The sequence below is a fragment of the Geotrypetes seraphini genome, chromosome 6 (assembly GCF_902459505.1).
Source record: "Geotrypetes seraphini chromosome 6, aGeoSer1.1, whole genome shotgun sequence".
Classification (NCBI taxonomy): domain Eukaryota; kingdom Metazoa; phylum Chordata; class Amphibia; order Gymnophiona; family Dermophiidae; genus Geotrypetes; species Geotrypetes seraphini.
The window spans coordinates 227,566,816-227,579,142 of NC_047089.1; the positions used below are offsets into that span (position 1 = coordinate 227,566,816).

A 12,327-nucleotide genomic window follows, 5' to 3' on the forward strand; every position below is an offset into this window, starting at 1 on the left:
AAAAGTGGCCTAAATGGGTACTTGGACGATCAAAAAGCCTGATCGTCCAAGTACCCATAATCAAAGCTGGTTTTAGACGTATCTAAAACCAGCTTAGGTCTTTCCCCTGCCTCTAAATGCACAAAGAGAAAAGAGGCGTTTTTAGAGGAGGGGAAAGGGCGGGCGGGAGGTGGGCCGACACGTATAACCAAAGATTTTGACAGGTTGTGTAGTCGTCACTTATACATTTTGACTTACACCAAGTCAAAACAGGTATAAGTGCCGAAAAAGGGGCCGCTGAGCTGATGGCGGCTGGCGCAATCAGTTCAGCGGCCCGGTAACCTACCCACCCCCCCACCACAACCATCGCGGCAGGAAAGATGCCTCATCTCCCCTACCGCGATGCGATCACCCCTCTACCCGAACTGCTGCGACCCGCGGCAGGAGAGATGCCCAATCTCTCCTGCTGCGGGTTGTGGAAGTTCAGGTAGGAGTGATCGCATCACGGCAGGGGAGATGGCCAATCTCTCCTGCCGCGATACATCACCTCCCCAGACACACTATCGGAGCAGGAGGGAGCCCAAGCCTTCCTGCCCTGGCGAACCATGACCCCCCCCCCCCCCCCCCCGCTGATATCGGGGCAAGAGGGAGCCCAAGCCCTCTTGCACCGCGATCCCCAACAACCCCCCCCCTGCCGAGTCCGATGGGGCTAGGAGGGAGCCCAAGCCCTCCTGGCCCGGCGATCTCCAACCCCCCTCCCCCCCATGATCCGGCCAGGAGGGAGCCCAAGCCCTCCTGGCCCAGCGACACCCTCTAACCCCCACCCCCCACTAAAATATGGGCAGGAGGGATCCCAGGCCCTCCTTCCCTTGACGCAACCTCCCCCATGACCGCACCCCCCCGAACCCCGATTGTCCCCCCCCGCTAACCAGCGACCCCCCCACCCCCCTTTCCCATACCTTAAAATTGTTGGTTAGACGGACGGGTGCCAAGCCCGTCCGTCTGACAGGCCAGCCATCTCGGGAATGATTGGCCCAGGCCTGATTGGCCCAGGTGGCTCAAATCCCGCCCACAGATGGGGCTTGACGCACCTGGGCCAACCGGAATTGGCCCAGTTGTCTTAGGCCCCTCCTGTGGGCGGGGCCTTAGGTACATGGACCCAACCGGTCGGTGGGGGTGCCGATCGGGGGTTCGGGGGGAGCGGTCGTGGGGGGGGGGGGTTGCATCAAGGGCAGGAAGGCCTGGGATCCCTCCTGCCCGTATTTTAGTGGGGAGATGGGGGTTAGAGGGTGTCACCGGGCCAGGAGAGCTTGGGCTCCCTTTTCCCCTGATGTCAGTGGGGGGAGTTGCGGTTCGCCAGTGCAGGAGGGCTTGGGCTCCCTCCTGCCCGGATCGTTGTAGGGGGGGGGAATTCTGTAACCGGTGTTTTTTTGACAGACACCAGTTACAGAATCCAGCTTTTAGACGAAGGACTGGCTCCTCCTTTGTCTAAAAGCCCTTGTTTTGGATGTTTGGGGCTTAGGCTTTATTTAGGTTGATTATATGGTGTAAGTTTAGACGTAGTGGTGGTCTGGGCGTTTAAACAACTGAACATAGAGGCAGGCCATTATCAAAAAAAACCTCTTTTTGGACGTTTTTTTTATAATGGACATTTTCCCTGCTTCTACTTTCAACGTTTAAGGCCTTAGGCCAAAAGGGGACTTAGACGTTTTTTTTTATTATGTCCCTCCACGCTCTTTGAAGATGCTTTTGCAGTGCAACCATCCTTTTAAGGATGTTCTCTTTTAGCCAAATAGTAGAATTTTCTTCTGACCAGCCTTTCTGCTCAGAAAATCTGCTATGTCCACCCTACCTTTTGTTTTATCCTTATTTGTTCTTTCCTTTCAAAAATATTGTAGTTCTTCCCCCTCCTTTTTGTGTCAGTACAGTTATATGTTTTAATGCTTAGTTGTTGTTGTTGTCATTGCTGTTTTGTTCTGTGTTTGTTTAATGATGTCACTTTAATACTTGATGTCTTTTTATTATTCTGTCTTAATTGTTTTTACTCCACTCAAATGTTTTATGAATGTTAGCTGCTTTGAAACTTTGAAAAGGCGGGATAACAAAATTTAAATAAACTTGAAACTTGATATAAGTTTCAAGTTTATTAATTCTTTTGATGAATCGCTTAATCATAGTTCAAAGCGATGAACAATTTAAAATACATTGAAAGGTGAACAGTACAATACAATACAAAACAAATTTAAAACAATACAATAGGTTAAAAATTAACTCATCATATTCATAACATAAGGTAAAAAAAGGGTAATGAAATACAATTTAATATAGGAAAGCAGAACAAAAAAGGAAAGGTACAAGAGGGAACAAAAAAATAAAAGCATATTAATAGAATAAAATCAATGATCTAGGTATTAAGAAATTAAATATCAAAAGCATCTTTAAAAAGAAATGTTTTTAAGTTACTTTTGAATCTTCCCAGGTCCTGCTCCTTTCGTAAATAAATTGGAAGAGCGTTCCAGGTCTGTGGCGCGGTTACTGAAAAAATAAATTGGCGTCTTGTATTTATAATCTTAAGTGAAGGGATAGTTAATAAATTTTGTTCATTTGATCTTAAAGTTCTGACAGAATTATATGGAATTAGGCATTTATATATGAATGCTGGTGTTTTGTTGAGAAGAGATTTGAAGGTAAGCAAACAAAGTTTATATGTTATCCTATGGATAACTGGAAGCCAGTGTGCATTTTTTAAAAGGGGTGTAACATGATCAAACTTTTGAGAATTGGTAATAAGTGTAATGGAAACATTCTGAATAATCTGAAGGCGTTTAATTTCATTTAATGATATTCCCTTAAAGAGTCTATTTATATAAATAAATAAATTCTGTGCTAACCTTAGTAAACAGGCTCCAAAAGTAGAGATTATTCTTTGGTAGACCTTCTGGCACTATTTGAGTACGCTGCTTGTGTTTCACTTGAAGAGCAAGAGCTACTGCAGTGCCAAACTTCAGGTCTTGTGGCACATGCCTAGATGCTTTTGTTTCCTTCTGTTTCTGATGTCAGAGCCGTGCCCTCCATGATTCATTAGACTCTCCAGACTGTGTGGCTGACCAGAACAAGGTTTAGTAGGGTTATTTAAAATTTATAGCCCGTAATACCCAATGATCAAAGCGGGTTACAATAACACAAAACTTAACAAAAACAATGCATTAAAAACCTAAAATTAAATAAAACATAATCAATAAACCTTTAATTGTAATAATTATTAATTTTCCCTCATCATATTATGTAGTACATCAAGACAGTAAATCAAATCAATCTCGTCTCATAGCTACCTCAATGATTATAATCTTTACTAGTGTTTTAGCCCTTTACATTCGTTACAGTAACGGGTGCTAGAATAGCCCCACCTATACCCTGACCCTGACTCTGACCCCACCCATGCCCCGCCTCTATCATGCCCGGACCCTGCCTCCCACTGATCCCAGTCCCACCACCTCATCTTTCACCATTTCCTTTGTATCCTTTTGGCCCTCCTGACAGGGTCTTTACTTACCCGAGGCGGCAGCAGCAGTTCTGACGTACCAACCTTTCCTCCCTCAGTGCCCCAAAGCAGCAGTGGTCCTACCATTTCCATCTCTCCCTTTCCCCTTTTCACACCCTCTACCATCTCTCTCTGACCCCCCCTAGTAGCCCTTCTGTCCTTCTCATCCATCTGTCTCTGTCTCCTCACCTCCTGCCTCTGCGGAGCTCTTGCAGCTCCTCCTCCAGCCAGGCTTCAGCCATCTGCCGCTGTGGCCTGCCGTTGATATCCGCCGCTGCGGCCTGCAGCCGCCGACAGCCGCCACGGCCAACATCCACCTCGGGGGATTCTCGCGCATGTGCACTCCTACCTGCGGTACCCTACAGTGCACGGAAAACGGGAGCACGCAGGTGGGAGAGTGCATGCGCGCTTAGGGCTTTATTATATTAGATAGCAAATGAACAAGACTAGTCATAGCAAACTCACATCTCTGCTTGAGAAAATAAGCCAGGCAGAAATTGATTTACGTAAATTAACATGTATTGCTGTACCTGCTTTGCTTTGTAGAAAGTGTTGTTTTCTCTTGGTGGGTCCTTCCTGTACTATGCTGACCGCTTCAAGTTGTACAGTGCCTTCTGTGCCAGCCATACGAAGGTTCCAAAGGTCCTGGTGAAAGGTAAGACATCAAAACGTCACCTTTCTTCTTCTCAAAGTTATAAAATACACATTTTGTAAATTTGGAATTGCAGGTGGGTGTGTTGGGTTTGGGGGGTTTTCTCTTCGTTAATTTTAGTTTTTGTTTTTTTTGTTAATCTGCACTTGTATAAATCAGGAATTTAAGAAGGGGTGCTGTGAAGAGGCAGCATTTATTGATATTTTAAATAGAAAAGAATTTGTAGGCTGCTTAATAAACGGTGGTGTTGAAAAAAGAAACACACAAGTCAATGCTTTTTGTTGGATTCCCGGAGGGGCATCTTCGAAAGAACATGTAAGACAGAATTGGGACATCCTGCTCATAATATCCGAAAAGTGTCACAGCCCTTTTCAAACAGAAGAAACATTGAGGTTTCCTGTTCAAAAATACGTGAGGACGTTTCCTGCGCTGAAAAAATCCAACATGAACAGCCGTTTTCCAAAATTAAATATCCAAAATATGAATGCCAAAAGTGCAGGCTCAAAACCATGACTGGCATAATTTGTACAAAAATAGCCACATATATGTCCCTGCAGATGAGAGGGGATAGTGCAATGGATTTAAAACAGGACCCAGGTACAAAGCTCACCTTAATTCCATTATAATGTGAGTCCTCCAGGAACAGATAAAAACCTACAATTCTGGACTCTACTATAATAACAACGGTACACCAACAAATGTGCGCAGGACAATTTTGCCCTGTCAATCGTGCTAGGGTTAGGGTAAGGTTTAGATGAGGATTATGGGAACCCTTTAGGGTTCAGCCACAGAAATCAATATCCTCAATCTTCGGATTCACCCACAGGATGGCAATGGAGATTTCAAGATCATCAAAGTCCATACACCCAATGAAAAAAAGTCAGGAAAAGGCTCTTCTCATTGCTCCCTTAATGTGAAGTAACTAGTCTGTATCATTTCATCCAGAAATAAAGATTAGTAGACAAAAAATGTAGATTTTACTTATCGTTTTAATGCAGTGTCTCTAGCATGCCCCCATGGGGGCAATGAGAAGAGCCTTTTTCTGACTTTTTTTGGTTGGGTGTATGGACTTTGATGATCTTGAAATCTCCATTGCCATCCTGTGGGTGAATTCGAAGAGTGAGGATATTGGTTTCTCTGGCTGTTTCCATTGAGGCCTCACTTTTCATCTTCCATACCGGTTTAGTGTAAACCTTTTAGGGTTCCCATAATCCTCATCTAAACCTTACCCTAACACTAGATACTAAGTGAATATTTTAAGTGTAGTGGTGGGGGGGGGGGTTTCCCCCACCCCTCAGAAAAGAGGGTTACTTTGTAACCCTCAAAAAGACAAAATAGTATCCACTGTATGAAGCGCGATTGACGAGGCGCCATTGTCTGCACACTTGGTGTGCGCGCGATTGACGGGGCGCAATTGTGCGCGCATTTGAAGGGTCACGAATAACAACTATATTCAGTGTAAACGTACTGCTATAAGTATTGTCAGGACTACCATTCATGAAAATCATAAACTGAGCAGTATTTGCCAAAAGGAAAGGAACTAGAGAATGACACGGTGGTTGTTACCTGCAGCTAGCCGCGGTTAACCCACTGAAATGGTGACAAAAAAACAGTCACCACTAGTACGGGAACAAGGCCATTCACTGCCCCGTGGAGCGGTGAGTGGTTTTGTCTCCTGTAACCAGACAGACATCGTGCCTGACCTGGTTCCAGCTAAAGTTCCTCCTAAGACACAAAAGAAAACCCGGAAGGGAATGTACAAGGATTGTTCTAGGGGTGATTTGCAGGTTAACCACCAGGGGGAGCCTGAAATCTCTAGGGACCTGCTGCAAGAACACTATCTAGGTCAGGGGTGCCCACACTTTTTGGGCTTGCGAGCTACTTTTTAAATGACCAAGTCAAAATGATCTACCAACAATAAAATTTAAAAAAAAAAAAAAAGCACACTGTATGCATAGAAAATGTTAATCATCATTCCTATTCCAGGGTTTTTCAAAGAGGTCAAAGCAGATGACTCTAAGCACTATCACCTCAGTAACAACCATACAAAAATAGACAAATATACCCCCTCCCTTTTTACTAAACCACGATAGCAGTTTTTAGTGCAGGGAGCTGCACTGAATGCCCAGCGCTGCTCTCGACACTCATAGCCTCCCTGCGCTAAAAACCTCTATTGCGGTTAAGTAAAAGGGGACCTTAGTGTAAAATATAGACAGCAGATATAAATTCAGACACATTTTGATCACTAAATTTAAAATAAAATCATTTTCCCTACCTTGTCTGGTGATTTCATGAGTCTCTGGTTGCACTTTCTTCTTCTGACTGTGCATACAATCTTTCTTCCCTTCTTTTAGCCTGTATGCTTCTTCTCCTCCAGACCTCATTCCTTCCCCCCCACTTTTCCTTCCTCTTCCCTGCCCTTTCTTTCTCTCTGCCTCCCTTTAATTTTTTTCTGTTTCTCTTCTTTCCTTCTGTATCCCTGCCTGCCCTTTTTCTTTCTTTCTCCCTGCCCTCCCCCAAGCCACTGCCATTACCATCGGGGACCAGGACCCAAACACCACCAATAACAGGCCCCAAGCTCTCCCTGCTTTGGCCAACCAGCATTCCTCTCTCCGACATCAATTCTGCCGTCGGGAAGAGGAAGGCTGATCAGCCCAAGATCGTGATCAACCTATTGGGGGAAATGCTGCCGGGTCCTGCCTTCGCGGAAACAGAAAGTAGGCAGGACCCGGCAGGAAGAAGAACAAATGCTTCACTAACCTGTCTCCCGCATTAGCCCGTAGCGAACGCTTGCTTCAGGGCTCTCAACATGTGCGTGCAGGCTTCCCTTCTCCCCCCCCCCCCCCCGGACATAACTTCCGGTTTCGGAGGGAAGAGAAGAGAAGCCGGCATGCACACGTTAGAGCCCGGAGCATAAGTTCGCTAGGGGCTGAAATCTCCAAGCCGGTTTTTTTTTGGGGGGGTTTTAATGTTCAGCAGCGGCAGATGACAGCTGGGCGGACCGCCCAGCTAAAAGGCCCTAGGGAGAACACTGGAGAGGAAGGCTGATCGGCCCGTAGATCAGGACGGCAACACGAGTGCGATCGACTCGAGTTGCCTTCCTGAGCTACTGGTCGATCGCGATCGACGCGTTGGGCACCCCTGATCTAGGTCACCACAGGAGGAGCCCAAGAGCCCCAGGCAGGTCTACTTACTCAGGTAGAGTAGGGCGTGCCCCTGCAGTACAAAGACCAGCTGCTGAGCACAAGCAGAGAGGCAGGCTAGGAAGAAGGTTCAGACCTTTCTTCCCTGAAAGTCTCCTCGGGCCAAGCAGGGACGATACAGCCTCACCCATGGAGGTACAGGAGGCTAGTGAATTGCTGGAGGAAGTTCTTTCTGACACTGAACTTCCAATGGAACTTGACAACCTGCCTGAAGAAGTGAGTCCTACTGAGGAAGCCATGGAGGTTGGTCTTTCCACCAGCTGCAGATCCTAATTGGTAGAAACTGTGAGTGTGTTTTCAGCTTGCTTTGTTTGAGAGACTGTTTATTGAAGCTGAACCTTTTGGGATTTTGCTTTGCTTTTCTTTTTGCTGTTTTTGCCTTTTTTGTGAAGCTGATAGTGTCTGTTTTGGGAGAGGTTTGCTGTTACCTGGGAGGGCAATTTTGTAGGCTATATTGTAGCTAATTGAAAGCAAACCTGGGACACTCTTCCTTGCCTGGCAGTGCAGTGAAAGGCTGCCAGAGGCTTCACTTTGAAGCACTGAGAATAGGGTATACAGTGCCTTAAACCCTATTGTTGTTTTTTTTTTGATGAACTGAATATTCTGCTTAGGAGCAGGCGGATTTGAATGCTGAGGTGAGCACAAACCTCAGAGGTGTGAAAAAGGAAAAAACACTTTGGAAGTTTATGTTTGAACTGTTTATTACTCTTACTTTTGAATTTGAACTGTTTGAAGTTGGATGTTCTACTTACCTGTTCTGTGGAACTCATAATTATCCTGACTTTGGTGCTTTGGAAGGAATAAACCTGAGATTTTGATTTACTTCCTTTTTGAGAAGATTGTGGTTTATTTTTGTTTTTCCTATTGGTGTCAGTCCAAGCCTGCAGGGTGACTCCAGTCCGGGTCACACGCTAGTGCTATTGTTTATTGTAACCACTGAGGGGTGCTGTTGAGTCCCGTGTAGACCACAGTCCCGGTTACACTCCGCAGTTAAAGGAGTGAGCACGTGCGGTGAACGAGCGTGCGGTCCGGGGAGGGAGATGCTGGACCGTGCGAAGAGTGCTGGGGGTGGGGAGATGGAGAGGAGAAGACGCTGAAGCAGCCTGAAGGGAACTGGGGAAGAAAGAGAGGGGAGAAGATGCTAGGAAATGGGGAAGAGATAGTGCGGAGAAGATGCTGGAAAATGTGGAAGAGAGAGTAGGGAGAAGATGCTGGGAAATGGGAAAGAGAGAGTGGGGAGAAGATGCTGGGAAATGGGAAAGAGAGAGTGGGGAGAAGATGCTGGGAAATGGGAAAGAGAGAGAGTGGGGAGAAGATGCTGGGAAATGGGGACGAGAGAGTGGGGGGAAGATGCTGGGAAATGGGGAAGAGAGAGTGGGGAGAAGACGCTGGGAAATGGGGAAGAGAAAGTGGGGAGAAGACGCTGGGAAATGGGGAAGAGAGAGTGTGGAGAAGACACTGGGAAAGAGGATAGATTAAGAATATTTGTCCTGCTATCCCCTTTTGACTCTTCCCTATCAATCTCCCCTGCCTTTTCTCCTTACCTCCCTTTCCCAATCCCTTCCACTTTGGTTAACTCCTTCAACTTAAAGAACAATCTTCTCTCTAGGTTTGCGGGGACGGGATGGTGATGAGGACCGAACTCACGGTGATGGGGGTGAGCTCGCGGGGATGGGGTGGAGACGGGGACAAATTTTTCCCCCGTATCATTCTCTAAGAGGAACCTAACTCCAAAATTAACACCAGGATGATATAATAATAATGTAATAATGGTGAAATATGTCCTCGGTATGAGGTTACAAGCTTGAGGAAGTACAAAGTTCAAACATGCTGGGCTTTTTCTTAGGTGAGAGAAATTCACAACTTAGCCCCACACCATCATAGGAGTATACTGTATGTGAATAAGAACAGTGAATGAACTTGTATAGTGCAATTACTATCAATCTAATTCACAAAATAACAGTGGAATTCTCTCTCATGCATATTCATTGTGGAAGCCTAAAGCAGACATAAATACAAGAAAAGAGGATGTTTGAGCATTCAAGAGGTTGTCCGCATGGATATTGAAATCCCCTAAAATAACCAATTTAGAGTAGTGAAGCACTCCACCGGCTGAACAAATCCCAAAATGCTAGACTGGTCAAAGGTGGGCAATAACCCAACAGAATATGGAATTTGACCGGAGAGGAGATATGAATGATAAGCATTCCGGAATAGCTAAATGTAAAATTTGGGACCTCTTGGCCTGCAAAATCTTTAGATAAAATGATGGCTAAGCTGCCGCCTTTCCCTACAGGTCGGGAGGAATGGAGGCATTGGAAGCCAAGAGGCAGGCATTGAAATAGGTAGGATTCTTCCCCTGAACAGAGCCATGTTTCTGTTCAACAGAGGAGTTAGGCTGTTTAAGTTGCAGTAAGGGCCATTTACCACAACTAATGCTGCTGGATGAATTCCCCCCTAAATGTTTTAAGAGATTAATGTTGGTAAATGTGCAAGAGAAATTATGAACCATGATTTGGTAAACAGTAACCCCGAATTATCTCACAAGTTCACTTTCACTCGCAACTAGTAAACATACTAGACGTTCACATGCCATTTTCATTTTTCCATCGGTAAAAGGATGTAAATTTTAAAAAGTTCATCAACGTCTCTTATCCTATCAGGCAGCATCCTGGGACAAAGGCTTACATCTCTTAATCATGACGTCTAGCACCTATTTAGACGGCACTTGAAAACGTATTTGTTCACCAAATACGTAGGAAACTAAGGGCTCCTTTTACTAGCGTTTTAGCGCTCGCTAACCACATGCTAATCGAAAAATACTAATGCAAGCTCTTTGGAGGCGTTAGCGTTTAGCGCCTGCGGTATTGTAGCGCGCGCTAAAATTGCTAGCGCACCTTAGTAAAAGGAGCCCTAAGTCATTCTATTCAATTATAACAACTTTCTCTTTTCTTTTCTTTTTTTTTTATTCTTTATTCAGTTTTAACTCTTGCAACAAGTGTACAAAATTCAATCAGATATTTCGTACAAATCACTTGACATTCTAACAATTATTGTCAAATGCATATAAAGAAGACCCCTCCCCCACCCATCCCATTCATCAGGAATAAACCCATTAAATCACATAACATACCTCCCCATCCCCACATTAAACCATAGAGCATAGAGCTTCACAGTTCTGCGGTATATAAGTAGAATGTTATGTTATGTCATTAATGATATTTGCCACAGTTAAGCAAGTTTAAATATATTCTATGTGTTTTCTATAATCAATATTTCAGGTTTAATAATCACTTTTTATAGTAACAGCAAACAATCTCTTAAGTGTGATACTCAGGCATCCCATTTATGGAATTTGCTACTGCTGACAATCCAAAATAAAGCGAGGTTTTAAAATATATCCTTGATGTGTTGTAGAATCAGTACTGGAATTAATTTTTGTACAGTGGTCAAGGCAGTTTACAAAATTAGTGGTATGTGTAAGCTTGGAATCTTCTGAGTTATCTCATGTACGCCCTGCAGCCCTTTACATGAAAGGGTTGGAGACCACTGCCCTAGGGAAAGGTACTAAGCCAAGGATTTTGCTGGTCACCATTTTTTAGGATTGGAAAGAAAATGTGCAGAAAAATTGTAACATTCTTTTTTTTCTAAATACAGATATATGAACGATTGTTTTTGTTGTGTTTTCTTTAAGCCAAGACAGACTCTGCTTTTAAAGCATTCCTCGATGCTCAGAACCCTAAACAGCAGCACTCCTCCACATTGGAGTCTTACCTCATCAAACCTATCCAGCGGGTGCTCAAATATCCCCTTCTGCTTAAGGAGCTCTTCTCTCTCACCGATGCTGACAGTGAAGAACATTATCACCTGGATGGTAAACATGACTGTTAGCATGTCAGGGCAGTGGTGTAGCAAGAGGGTGGGCGGCAGACCATCCCGGGCACTGATTTGGCAGGGGTGCCAGCACCTCTTCCCCCCCCCCCCCTTCCCGGCAATGGGATAGGATGGAATGGGTGTCTGAAGGGCAACCCCTCCCCCCCCCCCGCTGCAATCTCTTCAAATCTTTGTCAGCAGAGAGCAGGCTGTGCTACGCACTGCTCGCACTGGCTTCATCCCTCACTCTGACATCAGTTCCTGTTCATGGGACCAGGAAGTGACATCAAAAGAAAGGCTTGACTGGTGCGAGCAGCGGGTATTCCAACCTGCTCAAGGCCAGCAAAAATGTAAAGAGGTGTATGGGGGGGGCGTAACGCATGAGGAGGTATAGTGAGGAGCACATGGGGGGGTGCAGTGATGGACTGGCAGGGAGGAGTGCATGGGGTGTGCGGTGAAGTCAGAGCAGCAGAGAGAAACACATGTGGGGGTGCATGAATGGTGATGCCAGGCGCCTCTGCCCTGGGTGCCAGCTTCCTCCACTACTCCACTGTGTCAGGAGTGGGCAAATTTGATCCTTGTTGGGTTTTCAGAATTTCCCCAATATTATGCATGAGATCTATTAGCATGCCGTGGAGGCAGTGCTTGCAAAGAGATCTCATGCATATTCATTGGATAAATCCTGAAAACCCAAATCGAGGACCAAGGTTGCCCCTCCCTGAGCTATGTGGATGTATTTGTCCTTCTTTCTAAATCCCCCTTTTAATATCTATCCAGCTGATTTAATTCCTTTTATCTTGTCTTTCCCTAGTGGCAATAAAAACCATGAACAAGGTAGCAAGCCACATTAATGAGATGCAGAAAATCCATGAGGAGTATGGGATTGTGTTTGACCAGCTGATAGCAGAACAGACAGGGGAAATAAAAGAGGTAAGGAAATGACCCTCTTTCCCTGCCTTTGCAAGACTGGGATTATTGCTGCCAGCTGCAGAACATATGGAATTGACCTTTTTTGTTAACAGTAAGCACTGATCAAACAAAAAAAAAAAAACAAAAGTAATCACTCAGGAATAGAAAAA

General features: G+C 45.1%; 1 protein-coding gene across 9 annotated transcripts in view; it reads left to right on the forward strand.

The window, feature by feature from the left end:
- The window catches only part of TIAM1 (TIAM Rac1 associated GEF 1), a 460,276-nt gene that overhangs the window by 417,066 nt on the left and 30,883 nt on the right, over window positions 1-12,327 (forward strand). For all 9 annotated transcript variants that reach the window (XM_033949522.1, XM_033949519.1, XM_033949524.1 and 6 more), the window contains 3 exons: window positions 4,067-4,175; window positions 11,070-11,249; window positions 12,060-12,178. In XM_033949522.1, coding sequence (XP_033805413.1) covers window positions 4,067-4,175; window positions 11,070-11,249; window positions 12,060-12,178 — 408 coding nt within the window. The remainder of the gene's footprint in view (window positions 1-4,066; window positions 4,176-11,069; window positions 11,250-12,059; window positions 12,179-12,327) is intronic.